Below are 18,726 nucleotides of genomic sequence, written 5' to 3' on the forward strand. Positions count from 1 at the left end.
TGTAATATGAAATCACGACAAAGTATTCATTCAAGTGTTTTGGATTTCAGTCCATAGCAGAGTAAATATTAAATTATGCCCGCTGACACACAAAAGGTTCTAACGAAGCATTTATTTTTTATTTGGGCATCATTTTCTCCTTTTTTTCACACTTGTTTCCTTGCCCTGTATATGTATTGTATCTGTGTGTTTTATTAGCCTCTCTCTTGGGTCCAAACAATAATTCATCAATATTAAATGCATGTCTTTTGAAAAAACCCAAAATTAATTGTATCCTAGAAATGTGCGCAACCAAAAAAAATGACTACCAAAAACCATAAAACAAGTAGAAATAGTATAGTTGCGTATAACCGACAGTTAGTTGTCCTATACCCAATATATTAATGATTAATGATATATATTTAAAAAGAGCGTTAATACTTAGAGCTTCATTTCATTACTTTTTATTTAGGCTTTTATTTTGAGCTTTAACATGAACTAGCTGAAGTTTCTGCTTGTTTCTGCAAGAAAAGTATCCTTGCACATTTTGAAGTTAAAGAATAAATATATTTATTTTATTTTATATATAAATTGTTTGTTGTTTGCGGCGAAGTATGTTGCCATTGAAGATTTCTTAATGGAGAGCTGCATTCATTCTTTTTGTGGTACTTTACCTCAGGCCGTGCTTTGAGAAATGTAATAACCGCAAGCAAGTCATTCACTTCATGTAATTAAAGCTGTATGCAGTTAAGGATACAGTCCAATAAAGGATCGCTTTCAGACGCTGAATGCATCAAATGTCCTGCAGGCATTTCAATTAGTACGCATTCGTTAAGGAACTTCATTTCCCTTTAACGGGCTTTGTGCTGGACAGAAATCCGACATGGACAACACGAATCTGTAGGGCCTTTCACTGAATAGTAGAGGATGCTCTTTTTCCTTTTACACTTTTTGCTTTTTTTGTTTTTGAATTGGCACAAGCTTCAACACTTGATGTAATTTTGTTCATTTTCAGTTTTTCGGTCCCGCATCCTGCGTCCCGTGCCCCGTGTCCCGTGTCCCGTGTCTGTCGCAGTCGCAGACACCTCTTCATTTATTTGACAAAACTGAGTGGGATATACAAGAGCGTGCAGCCTTTGTCCATGTCCTGCCCACCTGCCCGCTTACCCATCTGCCCTTCTATCCAGCCCTGCTTCAGGCAAAGTGGACAGTTGACCTGCGTTGGCATTTTATTTTCTGCTGCTGCTGCTGCTGTCTGCAACCTTTTCTTACAGCTGTTTATAATTCCGGCTGAAATCTACTTCATTTTATCAGCATCTTTACGGCATCTTGCATTTTTGAAATGAATTCAGCTACTGCTGCTTCATATCCCTCTCCATCTCCATCTCCATTTCCATCTTCTTCTTGTTAATTTCATTTTTCGCGTCATCTTTAATTCCATTTGCTTTTCGCTTTTCCCGAAACCTTGCTATCTATCCAGTGAAATGCGCCCTGCGTCCTGCGGCCTCTGTCAGTTGCTGGTCATTCAATTTGACGCTACATTTTTCCGCTATCTCTTTTTTTGCTGGTTGGTTCGTCCGCTTTTTTGTTTCCAGTTCTCACTGCCAGTCGCACTTTAATTGTACTTTGTTGCACGTATACTGTATATCGAGCATACGCACTGTGTGTTTAACTTTTTGGCAAATGTGTTAATGTTGGAGCTTCTGTCCCTGGAGCGTTAGTATCCAGCCCCAAGTTAACTAGCAAAGTTTGGGCAGCATTTCTACAGCTCTGTTCACTCTGATATATCTCTGGGGCAATTAATACTCGAACTTGTCCGAGCACAAAAAAGAAAAAGGAAATGAACGCAAATCACAAGCGAAATTCCCAAGCTGTACGAAGTTCGACCTGCCAGGAGTAAACTATTTGGCCACATTTAAAAATGTTTGTGCGAAACGAATGCTCCCCGAGGGCTTCACACAATTATACATCATTCAAAATAGCGACCTGGACCCTCGTCTATTCCCACAACGAAATGTCACGCTTTCCGCCTTTTGTTTGGTCATCTAAATGCCATCACCCGCTCATGCTTATATCCCCAACTCCGCTACTTTTCACTCCGGTATTTTGCCTTTTGTGTGCAGTTTCCGTTGGTTGGCCTTCATTGTTTTCACTTCCGTTTGATGATGATGATGATGCGTTGTTGACGATGATGATACTCATGTCCCGTGAGTGACGCTCCAGTGGCAAACAATAATAAACGCCTGGCCCGACTGCATCTTGCTTGTTTGTCCATAGATCTCTATCGGCATCTCACTGTGTGTCAGCATATAGATTTAGTGCTCTATTTACAGTGGACATTAGGGAGCCCGCTAAGCGAACCGCTCAACCAACCAACCAACTAACCGTTAAATCTACGGACCGACACTTTATTTGCCAAGCGCACTAGTTAAATTGGGCAAACAAATGTTTGTGGTACATAAATTCAAGTTCCTTTTCATTGCCCGTTTGGAAGGTTGATTTTTTAACTTTATTTAATTTTCGTCGCTTTTGCGATTCGCCTAACTTTACCATCATTGGCTGCAGTAGTTTGAGTTGAAAGTCTTTTTCATATTTGTTTTTCTTATTTTTTTTTTGGTTTCCGGTTCCTTGAGCCTCTCGACTTGCATGTGTTGACTCGGCCAGCCCAAGGATATTTTTCAGTTCGTTTCAAAACGTTTGTTTGCACAATAAACATTTGAATAATGGAGAGAAACTAATGCCGAAAAAAACGTTTGAAATTCTAGATTGTGTTATTAAGTTAATTTTTATATATATCTTTAACTTTAAAATGGACTCATTTTTGATTAAAAAACATTTATTTTATAAAATGTTTTATAACTTTTAATTATTAAATTAAATTAAAGCGGTTTTTAACCAAATCCTTAACCATATTCTGCTGTACAGCCCAGATATAGACGCAACAAAAAACTTTTCGAACTCTATTTCCCCTGCATACATATCTTTTTGGAAAAATAATTTTGCTAACACAAATGTTTGTTAGTTTGAGAAATCGAAGGAAAATATATTTTTCAATAAAACATATTTGTACAAAACGTTTTTTTGCATTTATATTTGCAGTTGAAACTGTTGGGTGAACATTAAATATTTACCCAGATGGATAACATAATAGTTTGGCATTCTCTGAGTGTGTGTGTGTGTGTGGGTGGATGTTTATGGCTGTGTGTGGGCAGACAGAACTAATTTTTTGGATTCCATAATTCATGGTGAATGTGCCAAGCAACCAAGCGGTGAATGTGCCTCAGACATTTCAAGGCGATTTTCCGGTTTGGCTGTTTGTTATTTGCAGTTTGCAAATCTTTTTGCCGAAGAGTAAGAGAGAAAGAGAAAGAGAGAGAGCGCGAGAGAGAGAGAGAGAGAGAGAGAACAAGGATTTTGTACTAGAAGTATGAGCAACTATTTGGCACACTGCTTTCAGTATTTCCTGATGCGCTTTTATTTGTATATATATTTTATTTGAATGCAAAAACAAAATTGGCAAACGAAGTTGTCGACAGGCATCTAAGTGAATTTGTTTGTAGAGAATGAGATAGAGAGATTTTCAGGGAGAGAGAGAGAGCAAGAAATAAGTTAAAGCGCTGACCATGCACTTGGCAAAGAACCAATAACAGCACCAGCAGCAGCATTAACTTAAGGACCTCGATACTGACTTTAATTTGATGTCTTCCAATTGGGATTTGGGATTCACATTGATTGCTACATGGTCTATTATGCTTAAGTGCTTATCATAATTTGTATAGGCCAATGTTTCTGACGAGAGCCTCCACATTATTTATTTACCAGCGAGTCGAACGCATAAGTCGCCTCTGCGACTATTCCCCCGAGTCGGACAAGGGAAATGGATTTTGTAGCGCCAACATTTCCACAGCCAGAACGACGAGCATCGATTGAAAATAGTGCCACCAAGAAAGCGAATGCCTGGCAAGAATGTGGAAAATTCGACAAGCATACACGATGCGATTCTGCCACATTTCCTTTTCCATTCTATTTGAATAACGCTTAAACTTTCGTTTGTTGACATTTGGTCTGGGTTTTGGTTTGAAAAGACCTATAACAACAAAAATAATATAACTGAATAAAAAGAAATATGCACAGTTTTTATTGACAACACTCAGTGCCCACATCCAATTGTTCATTGTTGCCTTCGGCTATTTGCCAATTCCATATTTTTCCCCATTTCTACACCCCAAACTTATTTCATGTCAGAGCTTTATCTAGGCCATAAGTAAAATGAATCCAGCTGTGGTGTTTTTTGCATGAATTTTCAGCATTGATGTTTTTAAATGTAAATACAATTTCAAACAAATTATTTGGATGCCAAATAATTATGAAAAGATGCTTTGCGATTTAAAATCGTTTAAATGAGATTTGATTTTGTGGTAAATCATATTTAGTAGGGTATTTCCCAGTAAATTATTCGGAAAATATTCAAGTATTTTACATATGCTTTTTTACAGTTGCTGATTGGAAGTGAGAGATTTAATTACCCTGAGAGGAAATTATGCATTGATTGAAGCTGTGTAGGCATTTGAAAAAAATGAAAATATGCAAATTTAAAAAATTTTTTTACTTAAATGCTTGTAAAAAAAGCAGCCGATTTTTTTTACAAGTAACACATCTATTTGATGGAAACCTTTTCCAGTTTTTTTACTTGGGGAAGATGAAATGGAATTTTATTGTTAATTTCCATTAATTATTCATATTTAGTGCAGGTGTAATAAAGCTGAATAAATGCAGAACAATTTTGCTACAAAAATATTAAAATGGTCTTTAACAATTTGTTATACTCGTACATTTGCTCTTTAAATTCATATCAAAAATAAAAATGAAAAACAATCATAATCCACATCTTCAGCTTGATGAGTGAATCGGAGCTTGAGTCTTTTAGTCGACTGCTTAAATATGCATAAGCTTAGAAGGACACGACAAGCACACAAAATATTTTGTATTTTGGGAAATCAAGGGTCGGCTGTAGTCATACTTATATTTTGTTTACAGCGTGCACCATAAGTGCTTTTTAAGCTGACTAAATAATCGATGATACTCCTTTGCAACATTTTTGTTGACTGCGGAATTTTGTTTTTGTCAATACAAGCACAAATCACAAACCCAAGGCTGGGAGCGAGGCGAGGGGTTTGTATTGACATGATAAACGAAATGTATTTTGCTTATTTTTCTCTTTATGCGAATGCGAATTTTATGAAGATTGAATAAAGACTAGTTTTTGAGTGCCTTAAAGCACACTTATGCATTCAAGTTAAGGACTTTCATCATAAATTACATATAAAAATATTTAGTATTTATTTTACAAAATATTGATAGTAATTTATATAAATGGCTAACCAACTATACGAGCTACAAGTTATATAATCAGCTCTTAACCATTGTAAATTGTATTACAATATTAGTTATTGAAAATATTAGTTAAGAATTTTACATATTCCTGAGTTGATCTTTTTCCAGGCGATTTCATATCCCTGAACTGATTTAGTAACGCTCTCGGGTTTGCTCGCTGTTTGTTATCGTGCCCTTTTACTGGTAGCGGCTACTCCAAGTTTATTAAATTGCCATAAGTCCCAGACGCTTTTACATCTCATAGAGTCATTGGCCTTTGTACCACTATTCTTGTTGTTGTTGTTGTTGTTGTGCTTGTTTGGCTTATCCCGAAAATAAAATCTGCTGCGCTTCGGCCGGCCAGCGGCTCGGGCACATAAAGCGCATAAAATTAAATAAAAATCAAATAAGAAATCCTTTTAAGCACGCAACGCATCTTCTCGCCAACTTTTATCGATTCTCTCTTTGTAGATGCTTTAAGCCACCACCCAAAAAACACTTTTGGGACTTTTGTCGATGCAGCAACTGAGAGCAAAAGGGGAGAACGTAAGAAAACACATAGACAAACAAACAAAAATAAAATTTGCTCAAGATTTTGCAGACCACGCGTTGTGGCCACTACCTCATTTTGCTCTTGTTTTCAATCTTACTTATTGGCCCCTTTTTTATTCGGTTCTTTGTTGAACGATGTGTTTTTGTGGTTGTTGTTGATGTTGCTGTTGATGTTGATGTTGTTTTGAAGCTTTGTCTGCTTTAGTTTAACTTTGGAATATTATAGTCAGTAACCTTTTTATTGGAGCAGGACAGACGTAAAGCGGATTATACGTAAAGGATTTGCTTTTTATTCTCATTTTTTTTCATTTTGTGGTTGTGGCCACATCAATTTATGAAATTGCTATAAAACACATAAGCCCATTAAACATATTAAAAATATGGGCACCAATTTGTATCATACCTTAAAAATTAATGTGTAATAAAATATTCCAGAAAATGTGTTGCTTAATTCTTCTGCAGTAATTGTTTTTACATTTAAAGTGAATTTTTTCTTCAAATTTGCGAAAAAACGTTGTATTTGTTTTTCATTTTGTTTTTCTTACCTAGACTATCTACAAATTCCATTAGTCTGTAAATTCTTGATAAAGTTTGTGTCGGATTTGTCGGTTTTATTTGCAGATTTTTTTGTCAGCTAACTGCTTGATGCAACTTAGTATCCATTTTTTATGATGTTGCGCTTATCGCATGAACCGAAAAAGACTGAAAAAGAGTGTTAAAAGTTTTCGTTTTGTTTGTTTTTTTTTAATCGCTTTTCAACATAGCACGAGGCTGTCGAAAATTTGATTTATTTTCAATTTTTTTCTACACTCCTGCGACGCCTTAGGGCTTTTCACTTATTTATTTTTCCATTTGCTCGCGATTTTTTTTTTTTTTTTTTTGTTTTGTGCCTGTAAGTTTGGCACAAGGACAAGCGGACTTTACTGAACCACAAATTTGCATTGCAAGCGGCTTATGAAAATGTATTTAAAGGTATTTTTCGGCACAAAACGCGTATCGGCTTTTAACTACTGTCTCGGAGACACGGAACACACCAGAAGTATCAGAGAAGTAGTATATTTTTGGGTAACGGAACGGTTACGCAATATTTGCGCATTTATCTTCATTTTTCGCATTGTTTTCTTATTTGTTCGCCGAGCTTTTATGCTGCCATTTTTTACGCGTTTTCCGTTAATGCTCGCTGCGGTTGTTTACGATTCTACGCCACCTTTTGCAGCCACCTTCCCCTCGTCATCCTCAATCCTCTGATCTGATTTCCGTTTCCCTTCACACACACACACGCACATACACACACATATAAACAGTTAAAGCCGCCCGCAGTGCTTAATGTTTCCCGCTGACTTTTGTGAGTGTCGCCTGCTCAGCGCAGCATATTGTAGTTTATATTCTGAAGCACAATATGAGTGGTGATGGACTAAGTTATACCCAGCAGTCGGATATGCAAGTAAATTGCTTGAAATATTCAAATAAATTCAAATAACTTTTGCTTAATATTGTATGCATTTAATTTTATTTATTTCTAAATTGGTTTCATTTAGTTTGTAGTACCAAGAATTGCATACATTTTATTTTATTTTGTTTTATTTATATTTATGGTATACGTGAGACGCCGCTTAAATTGTGGCTATAAAGCAAAAAGGCAGAAGTTCCAGGCGCTTATTTTGAATTAAAGAAATGCAAAAAACATATATGTTTAAGCAGATTATGCGAATGAACAGCGGCTTACTAACTCCAAATACAAGTGTGTGAGACTGTGTTTAATTTGTCGATCTCCTCTGGAATTTCTGTGTTTTATGGCATTTGTAAAATATTCGATTTGATATTAAAAAATATCTCTTTAATTTGCATTCATAAATTTAACCACTAAAATATAATTTACTATTTATGCTGATTAATGTTGGATATGAGCTGCATTTGCTACTGTAAAAATTGTGCTGCTTAGCGGGTTAAAAGTTCATTGTATATATTATGCATGTGTGTCTGTGTGTGTGTGTGTGTGTGTGTGTGTGAAAGGAACGAAAAGAAGTTTAAACAGCTGTCAAAGTCAATGGCAAAACTTTTCTGTCTGCGGTTGCTGTTTTTTGTTGTTGTTATTGTTGATTTTTTCATTTCGATAAATAATTCATAAATTGGGCGTGTTAGCCTAAAAGACGAGTGCTACTAAACTGGTAAATTTAGAATTAACACACATACGTGCCACACAGCAGCGATAACTGTGTACATGTCGTCAATACCATGCCATATTGAACCAAATACAAACGTATTAAAATAAATTCAAAAAAATCCAGCAACGCACACACACACACACACACACACACAAATAGAGCTTCTGTTAACGGCATACACAGCCACACAAACTGATACAGCAAGAAAGCCAGCGACAAGCGACCGCATTTCAAATTAGCACACACCAAAAGAATTTTCGCAAACACGCACACACACAAACACACACACACGCACAGAATGTATATGTATTATGTATTTAAAGCCCTCTGGCAAAGTCAAAAAAATGCTGGCACATAAATACAAATATGTATAATGCAATATAATAAACGTCAAAAGCAGCACGAAAAAAATAAAAATACATATATAAAAAAAATATATCCCGCCAACTGTATGTTGAAGGGCAAAATCTTAACCAGCCCGGCCCACAACCCGCAACCCACACAAAGACACACACACACACACGCATGCACAACTGTTGGAAGGGTGATATCGTAGTGATAACCCTTTTAAACTTTTTGGCTTACACTTTGTGGCGAGCGATGCCAAAAGCTGAAGTGTATATATTTACATATATACAGGCATGTAAATAAAAATATGCGTACGTATATATATATATATATATATATATATATATATATATATATATGATGAGCATATTGGGTATTTTGTGCCAGTGTTTGGAGTTAACCAACTTAAATCCAAATTGGCTGTCACTCGAAGAGACAAACCGTTGAAGACAACAACAAACAAATATAGCATTAGCATAATTCCCAATGAGTGGGCAATGGAGAAATGATTACGATGCTAAGGTCTTTTACTAAGCTGGTAGACAGCCTAAACACAAAATACCTTGTCGATGATTCTTTTTTCGCAGTATTATATGTTATAATTAAATTGTTAAGCTTTCTTAATTTGATTATTATTCTATTAGGATTCAAATTAATTATCGAATTTTTTAATGCTTTAACGAAACAACTCACTCGCAGCAAAACTCGTTCTAGATTAAATAGTGGTTTTGGCTTGTTCTGGTCCCAAATCACGCTTTTTATATTAAAGTTCATTTGGACCACAATTGAAGATGACAATTTTGAAGTTTGGTTGTCAAGCAGTAATATTTTCATCAAAATTAGTTTAGTAAATCGATTCAATTATTTGATTTCTATGTCGTACTTTTTCGCATTTTGAATGCTAAAGTGCAGCGACGACTGCTAACGAAACAGGTTATTTTCGAATGCCATAAATCATGTCATGATATAAAAATACAAGTCACACCACATACATTAATAGTACATACAAATTAACGCAATCGCGTTATATATTTGATGAGCACAACTGGACGAGACGATATGGCCATGTCCGTCTGTCAGTGCATTCATTTATTTTCAGTTTCAAAGCTATTTTGAGGGAACTTTAAATATATTTGTCCTTCTTCTGCAGACTGCCAAAAGAAAGATGAATGGAAAGATGTGTTCTTGCATCAGCAAAATTTTTTGTTAACCAAGATATCCTGAGATATGGATCTTATTATGCTGTTATGGTATTCAATCTTCGACGCACTTTTGGTATCTCTTTTTAGATTCAAATTGAATTGGTCTGTGTGTAAGAGTTTGATAATGAATAGTGCATGATTCAGTGAAATAAACAATCATATGCAAACTGTTTAATTAGTGAATCGAAGATATGAATACCACATAATTTAAATACCATACTATCCTGTATGATAAGAATTTACATCATGAAATCAATTTCGACCAGCGTTTCAGCTCATTCTTCGATTTTGTCGGCCTTGCTGACATGTGAGTTAGGATGTCGGTTCCATTTAAGTTATCCAAATGATTTAGTTCAGGTAGCTTTTGCCGAAGTGGTGAAATATTAACTTTTCATTGACCCATAATTGAGGCCTTGATTTTAAATACCATCAAAAGCAAGCAGAGTCTACTCAGCTAGTCTATAGCCCAATTAATAAACATAATGATTGCTATGACAAAAAGTATTCTTTTATTTGCCAGAAGCATTGCGCGAGAAACTTAAAAACTAATGTTGTCGGGGTGAATTCAAGAGTCGAGTCCAGGTACAATCAAAAGTCATTTAGTGATGTTTCTCCTCTGCTGAAGGATGGGAAGACAGCCAATCAAGAGCGCGTACAATTGCATCTGGGATTGGGGGAGATGTGGGCAGAACGGCACCCTCTGGATGGTAGCCGTTCTCATCAGCCACATAATTAACTAGGACATGCTCGCCCTCGGGCGAGGTCCAGCTGAAGCTGCCGTGGATGCTGCCGTGCTCATCACCACTAGCAGTTTGTTCAATGCCATTGCTGGTCTTTAATTCTGAACTAAAACCATCGGCGCGGACATCATCCGTGCGGGTAAGGACTTCAGCGTGGGCATCATCACCTGGAGATCCAGCTGGCATGGCGACGGCCAGGCCGATAAGCGCGCAGATCATCAACTGTAAATAATTTATTAGTAGCCATCGTCCTTGATTATTCACGTATTTGTATCCAAATACTTACGGCTTTGAACATTTTAATTAGTGTGCAGTTTGGGAACGTAGAAAGAACGTTTACTGATGCTCCACTCTAGAAAGGCAGTGCCTTTTATACAAATTTTGTTAGGCGGACTGCTTGATAGCTTTTCGAGAGCATCACATATGCAAATGTTGCTAACAATTAAACAAAATACTGTTATAATGACTTTTGCCATTTGAAAGGCACATTGCATCAATAACTGGTCGGGCTGGTCGGCTATAAAAATGACCAAAAATCGCAACGCAGAATATCATCTATTAGCCTCATAACAATTGCTAATAAACGTAAAAAACTTGCTTCTAATCGCGTCACAAGTTAAGATAATCTTACCAAAATAATACCATTTGCTTCGCTAATGGCGACTACACAAATGGGAAGAGGGGCCTATAATGTTCACCAGTTGATATATTAGATTGGTATAGATGATGTAACAGATTGATTTTTTTCTTGGAAATTTGTATCGAAGCCACTGTAAACAGAAAATCAAGTCAAAGTAATGTTCAATGCGGATTATGCTAAATTGCATTAGCAGTCAGTTGTGAACAAAAAGCAATGTGGATTATGGCATATCCAATGTCCAACAACCAAGCTTCAGAATCTTGATATGCACAGCTCGGTTGTTATTCAATAAATGTTTTATTGAGATATTTAAGATTTATTGTTATTTTACACAATTAAAGCTCTTTGTATCGAAAATCTTTAAGTGTCGCATACTCTTAGGGGCTAATCAAATTCTCAAAAGTTGAGCCGTCATCATCGATAAAAGCTTTCAATGCAAGCCCGTAAATAAAAATAGAAAGAAATTAACACCTTTAAAAATTCGATTTGATACTACATAATAAATAAATAATAAAGTATAGAAGCAGATCAAATTTGGAAAATAAAAACTTTGGATTTATAACTATTCCAAATTTAAATGCAGAATTGATGCTGAAACTAAATTATTGACATTTTTTAAGGTTTATAAATTTAAATACGAGATTAAATCTTAGTCCATTTTTAATATCTGAAATGTTAAGCTTAACTCCACACAATTGTATCTTAAATTTGTCAGGAAAACAATTATGTATCTGGGGAATAGCAAAACCAAACTCCAGCAATCTGCTGGAGCAAAACCAAACTCTTCTGCTTCTATCGTTTAACTTTCACTTTTTTATAACTGCTTTTTCATTGAGCGCTTCTTGATATGCACTGCGACAAAATGCACGTGTTCTTTCCATAAGCTCCTTTGCTTCTTTCTCTTCTTTCTCCTTAGGCTCTTGTACTTCTCGCGCTCAATAATGCATTGGTACTTTTGTTGCTCCTTCTCAGTCAGTCGGCGCTGCCGCCACTCTTTAAGATCCTTAGAGCGTTGCTCGCGCATACTGAGTGCTGTCTCCTTCTTTTGAGCTTTCAATTGCTCCTCTGTATAATTGCAAAAAGGAATTAACGTCTCAGGACATTGCTGCTCAGTTAAGCGGTGCCAGTGGCCAGCATTTTCAGCCAGCTTCAAGTTGAGATTTTTATTAAACTCTCGCTGATGAATCATTTCGCTTTGGAGCAGTGGCTTCTGGAAAGATATTTGACCTGGCTTCGTTGCATATCTGCTCGATATTTAGCATATCTGTCACTCGGTGTCTGTTTTGCTTTTAGCGGATCAATTATCTTTTGCTCCTCCTCATCCGGTGACTGAGTGCCAACGACTGGGAAGAGCCGACAGAGCGCATCGCCACCATCCTTGAGATATTGCCTATGTCGATGTTCCTCTTCATTAGCCAGCTCTTCCTGGCTTGGGTACAGACGAGCTCTGGCCAATATGGTCTGAGTGGTGCCTTTGCCCAAGCGGTTCAAACAATCCTTTTTCTTCATTATTATGAATCTCTTTCAGACGGATAAATGAGTATGTAAATATCAATGATAAATGCAAATATTTGCAGATAACAAAGTTTCTTTTATTATTATTTATTATTTATATATGATCAGTTTGAAGTTTGGTTGCTTATCATCAAAATGAAGGTATAACCAGAGAATACTATTTAGGAACATTTATTATCATAATATTATATATATTCAAAAAGCATAATATTTAATTTAATGTTTCATATTTAATTCCATGCTTGCTTAACTTATATCTCAGTCATACTCTGTTTAGGTTCCTTGTTGAAATTTCAGACTGACAGTGTGTCTGAATTTCTGTGGCATTCTCTTATCAAATTTATGAGCCGTTACAATTAATTGACAGCTGACAGACAGGCAGGAAGTGAAAATCTTCATCCCGCGCTGCTCTAATGAGCGTAAGCTGTTGTTTTGGTCTCCTTTATGAAATATTGTTGCCTACTCTGGCAACCGAGGAGGGTTTACATCCTCTCCCCACCCCCACAAAGCGGTCACAGCTTAAATTGGTTTTTGGGGTTCAGTTTGCTTTTCGTACTTGCTATCTATTATGAATAAGTAGAAACTGTAAATAAGCGCAAGCTTAAAAACTTTATAATGCGCCTTTGATATTGGTTATTTAAATAGCTCAACTATTTTAAAGTTGAGGAAAGAGTATTTTACCAGTTACCAGTTAAGTCATATATGACCGACCCAGTTGGCTGTTTTGTAACAATATTATCGATAAAACAAGCAGACACAATAATACACACACAGACTCACACATCTTATTTAGAACTAAAAGAAAATACATAACATTCTCCATATTTAAATGTGACTGGTATTCGGAAATACAATTCTTATGATTTTTTACACAATTTATAATGGAGTTAAATAAGACTTGTGTTGCTCTGCCGGGCCACACAAAATTCATAGATAATCGCACGGTTTTTCCGGTTGTGGTAAGTGCAAAACGTTTTGATGCCATTATGGGTAGATCCCGCATGGACAAGAAGCATGCAGATCTCGCTGCAGCAGAGGAGGAGCGTCGTTATATGCAATATCTCAAGGAGGGAAGCGATTGGGTCTGCAGCCACTTCACAAATGTTGGCGCCCAAACTATGGATGAGGCGAAGAAAGCAAAACTTGACCAGGAACTGAAGGAGGCTGCAATCTTGGAACAACAAGTCAGACTTGAGGATGCTAAACTCCGGAAAGAGCGAATCATTCGAGCTAACCGAATTTTGGAAGACTTGAAGGCGGGTCAAAGAGCTCTACATCATGCGGCAGTCGAAAGCGAGGTGATCCATCAGCGAAGGTATAACGAAGCTGTCAATCGGGAAATTTTGGAGGATGCACTACGTCAGCAGCGCCTGGATGAAAAGCAGTGTTCTGAGGCATTGATACCATTCTGCAGTGTCACCGAGGAGCAGGAAAAAGCCAAAGAACAGGAAAAATCACGGGCATTTCGCACTTATCTATTAACTGATATTGAGGAGAGACGAAAGCGCAGGCTGGCCGAAAAGGAGCAGGAGGAATGCGATATCATAGTTGACCGTGCACAGTATAAATGCCTGCACGATGTGGAAAAGAAGGCTGCTGAGGAGCTGGCCAAAAAGAAACGCGAATTCTGCTGTCGTGCCTATCATGATGCGCTCAAGGAGAAGGCTGATATAAAAAAATGTAAGTTGCCAATATAAATTGAGTTCCTACTAATACGCACCATTCCAACGCATAGATGAGAGTATGTGTGACCAGATCGATGATCGCGTAATCTGTGTGGATACGACTAGACGCCGCAATTTGGATGCTCGATACAGTAAGACTCTCAAGGCAATGATAGCTAACAAAATAAAAGCTCGGGAGGATCGCGCTATCCAGCTTTGCCGCATGCAGCAGGCGAATAAGCGAAACGACCAGGAATTGCAAGACAATGTCCAAGAACGCTATGAAACCGAAGTGCAAATGGATGAGGGACGTCGCCAATGTCAACTAGAGGATCTGTCCAAGCAGCGTCGTGCCTACGAGTTGGAGGAGCGCAAACAGAACGAAGAGAGCAAACAGAGAATGGCACAGATTCGTCGCTATAATATTGCAGAACGGTTCAAGAACCAGCAGACCAATAAGCTATTCTACAACACTCAGAGACAACAGCACAATAAAGCAACAGCTGACTTGCGTAATATATTAAATGGCCAGCGGGAAGAGTTCCTGAAGCAGCGTCAAGACGAGCTCATGAGAATGACAGCCTGCCAGGAGGATCCTAATCTTAAAGAAGACGTGATGTTCTTCCAGGACGCAGTAAAGATGATGACTGAAGCTCGTAAGGTGGGACGTCCTGTTTTCCCGATGGCAACTGCAGTGGAGTTTTATCGACGCAAGAACCAGATAGACATGGTTCCCGAGGGTCGGTCGGTGGGAAGGAGCAGACTGCGTGACTATTGCTGGCCCGGCTACTTCTCCAAGGCAGACTTGGCATACAGGAAGTACGAACACCGTGAGAAATGCCGACAGGAGCAGGAGAAGGATCGCCATTCCATCTTTGCCAACTGTATCAAAATTACCAAGATGGCTGCAGAGGAACAACCCTATAAAGAATGCGACATGGAGATTCCCATGAAGTGTTTCCAGCATCGCGGCTTGCCTGCTATCGAGAGTGTCGATTCTTTCGATTGTGGATGCAATAAATGCTTCGAGGATGCTCCTCTTCTGGGTCCAATTGCGATGGACGTTAAGAAGATTTCCGAAAATAATCTTCAAGCGAATATAATCAGCAATCCTGAATTCAAAGTAAATGGAACCAGTCAGGAAACAGTTAAACCGTCTACAATTAATAATACTTCTCGAGACTTAGGATCACGAACTCAATCAAAGATTTCTAAAACTATATCCGGTGCAATTGGACAAATAACTTCTAAAGTGCTTTCGAATTCCAAAATTCGAAACCAGAATTCTGATTCTTTAAAAACGGAAGTTGGAGTTGGAGGCAGAATAAGTTCTTCCAAACTATCTCAACAAAGTCAAATTCGACGTTAGGAAACTACGACGAGATGGGAAATCTAAGCTGAGGAAGAACCCTATGAATAGTATTTTAAATTTGATTGAATAGTTTGAGAGATATGCCATAATTGACATTTTTAGCAGTTTAAGTAATATTTATACTTTATTAAGTAAAGTGAATTGAGACAGCCTGTAAAATTGTGTATGTTTTATTTAATTTCTGATTTGTGAGGCGCAAAACTGTAGACTTTAATGAAATTCATTTGCAGCGATTTGCATAAAGCATTTAATTCCCTGTACACTGGAATAAGATTTGATTTAAGGATTTTGGCATTTTAGTCTTTCAGCTCAGCTTTAATGGTTACATAAACTCAGAACATGTGTAAACAAAGCTGCCTTCAATCTTTGCCCAGTGACAATAACCAAAAGTGAAATAAAGCAGCAAATATTCAAGTGCTCTGTGCTTTGTGACATTTTGCTTGGATAGATTGCTGTGTCATTTTGTGGGGATAGCAAATTAGCGTGAATTGCGCACTTTCCGTAGCAACAACGACAACGACAACAACAACGGCGATGGGAACAGGAACGAGACTCGTTTTCGTCGCAAACATAAAAGATGGCACCCTCATCTGGGGGCAAGAAGTGAAAAGAAATCGACCAGACAAACACAAAAACAAACAGACACATTTGAGCAAAGCAAAAAACACACACACACACACATGAGAAAAGAAGAAAAACACTTGATTCAGCTGATGCGCCAGGTGTGGCATTAGCAGCTGTTGACACACATCTCCTGGCGTCGTACAACATGTCGTACAAGTATTTTAATTAAGCATCAAGAGGACGCTCAAAAAAACACGCTGCCTCAAGTTGCTCGCGTCGTGAGTTGTGAGTCGCGTTTTAATTAAGACCCACTAACATAAGCCAACCAACGAGCCAAGAGGGGGAAAAGCAAAAAAAAAACTTGAGATGAGCCGGCAAAAATGGAAAGTTTCCATTTGAGCTAAACTCGCGGCTGAAATTTAATTTGCTTTGCCAGAAACTTGCAGCAACAGCTGCGCGTACAAAAACAAAATTATGTGTGTGCGTGTGTGTGCGTGTGTGTCTGGGCGACCAGACGCTGCGACGCCATGGACGTGAGGTTGGCATGACATACCAGCTGCCACACCCACGGCGACAGGTGGCAGTGACAAAAACAGCAACAATTACAAGGTACCCGGTTTGCCAGCTTCCGTTTTGCATGTGCCGTAAAATTGCATACATTTAAATGCCTCACAAAAGTATAAATACTGTTGAAGAGAGAAAATATATATATATATATATATATATATATATATATATATATATATATATATACTGGACTGGTTTCCATAACTGTCTCTACGCGCTGTTCTTGTAAAAAATGTATTTATCTGCAACACGCAAAACACATTCAAACACATCTGAAAGAACCCAACAGTGAAACAGCGCGGAAAGCAATCGCACCAATGTAAATAAATATATTTGAGAAATAAGCACCTTTGAAGAAATAAGCTGCTAATAAAATTATCAGATTACGCACAGCTTGATAGCTTGGTTATAAACTCAAATTGTGTAGTGGGGAAAAATGTAAACATATTGTGATACATACAATAAGCCCGATAAAAGTTGAATACATTGAAAGGATGAATGGTCATCAAGAAATAGTCTCAATGATATCGATTGAAATGTAAATGTGTACAATTTTGTTCGACTTGCCGATTATGTGCAATTGAGGAGAAGTCCTCAAAGCGCATTATAGTGGATTGTGTCAATTTAGCCAGAAGAATGTGCAAGTTAGAAGCGCTCAACCCGACATACATTGAGATATTTGTACAAAAATCAGCATTGATGGAAGATGTAGAAAGGCCACAATAGATCTAATTTAAATAGCTAATTAACTGTCTTTAAATTTCATACAACAATTTTAAAATTAGCACCCTCCACTAAGGAAAAAATAGCCAACCAATTATCTCGACTCTGGCAAATAAATGTTCATGTCATATTAAGCTGCACTTGTCTGCAATAATTAAATATCTCACTTGATATCCTTGAGTGAGTGCGGCGGTCTTTACTTTCATTCATTATCTTCATGATAAAGGTACTAAGCAGGCTTTTTGTGGAATACTTATTTTCATTGTTCATTTTATTGCATTTTACTTCAACTGGGAGTCAATCAAAGCTGAAAACTGAGCTGGCATTCAATTGAATTGTGGGGCCTTCTTTGACTTCATGGAAACTTTGTCGGCGCCTTGCTGCTTGCGACTTGCTACTTGCTGCAGCCACGTAGCTTGCATCAAAATTACGTTGTGCTGTCACACGGCACGACAGACAATTTCATTTAATCGTCGTACAGATTGTGCGGCATTTATAGACCAATTTCCAGGCAACTGATCCAGAAACATTGGCAACTGTCATTTATAGAGCTGGTGGCTGATAAAAGGTAAACAACTGTGCAAATTTGCATATGCAAGCAATTTGCAATCACTACAACAACAACAACAAAAAGAGCACCATTGGCAATTTATATGAGTAATTTAATGTAATTTGATGAGCCTGAAACCCAAACCAATATTTGTGCTTGCCTAAGATATAGCAGCAGACAACAACAATGGTGATGAAAATCTTATTTAAAATTTGTATACCTGCTGGTTAAATAAATTGTACTTTAACTAGTATCGCAGTGTAATTCTTATGGCTATTATTCAACTATTTTTACTCAGAAATAAACAACAGGAGAAAACATTGACGTATACGTAATATTTTATTCGAATCAAATTTTAAATAAAATAACTATTGTTAATGAGAATTAAATACCAAATATTGATAATCATCAGTTTGTATACATTGAATCAATATTTATTGATATGCACTAAATATTTACTAATTGGCATCGTCAATCTAAGCAATTTAAGCATACTAACAGCACGAATACCCAGACTTCATAAGGATATTGAGTTTTGCCTTGAAGATGCTTTATTAAAGACTTCTTCGTTCTTGTGACTTTCAGTAAACAAGGTCAAGGCAGCTGAGTGCGCATCGATTGTGCTATAATCTGTTGTTCAAAGTTCAACTGCAACGATTCTCTATTCTAAGTACGAAATTATGTTCACGTACCACCATTCGATTGCAGCATGCCAACAAGCCACGAAGCATGAAAGGTCCTCGAGAATGTAGAGAGAATTAATGCGAGTGTT

The 18,726-nt window shown here is 37.3% G+C and overlaps 2 protein-coding genes across 2 annotated transcripts; one reads left to right on the forward strand and one right to left on the reverse strand.

Moving 5' to 3' along the window:
- Positions 1 to 10,128: 10,128 nt before the first annotated feature.
- Positions 10,129 to 10,578, reverse strand: LOC6559518 (larval cuticle protein 2). The gene has a single exon (XM_032735158.1). The coding sequence runs from the start codon at positions 10,576 to 10,578 to the stop codon at positions 10,219 to 10,221; it is 360 nt and encodes a 119-aa protein (XP_032591049.1). The 3' UTR covers positions 10,129 to 10,218.
- Positions 10,579 to 13,282: 2,704 nt separating this feature from the next.
- Positions 13,283 to 15,709, forward strand: LOC6559783 (myosin-10). Its single transcript, XM_001985751.2, has 2 exons — positions 13,283 to 14,194; positions 14,250 to 15,709. The coding sequence occupies exons 1-2, from the start codon at positions 13,396 to 13,398 to the stop codon at positions 15,545 to 15,547; spliced, it is 2,097 nt and encodes a 698-aa protein (XP_001985787.1). The 5' UTR covers positions 13,283 to 13,395; the 3' UTR covers positions 15,548 to 15,709.
- The last annotated feature ends 3,017 nt before the right edge of the window (positions 15,710 to 18,726 follow it).

The sequence above is a fragment of the Drosophila grimshawi genome, unplaced genomic scaffold, assembly GCF_018153295.1.
Source record: "Drosophila grimshawi isolate 15287-2541.00 unplaced genomic scaffold, ASM1815329v1 contig_1367, whole genome shotgun sequence".
Taxonomy (NCBI): domain Eukaryota; kingdom Metazoa; phylum Arthropoda; class Insecta; order Diptera; family Drosophilidae; genus Drosophila; species Drosophila grimshawi.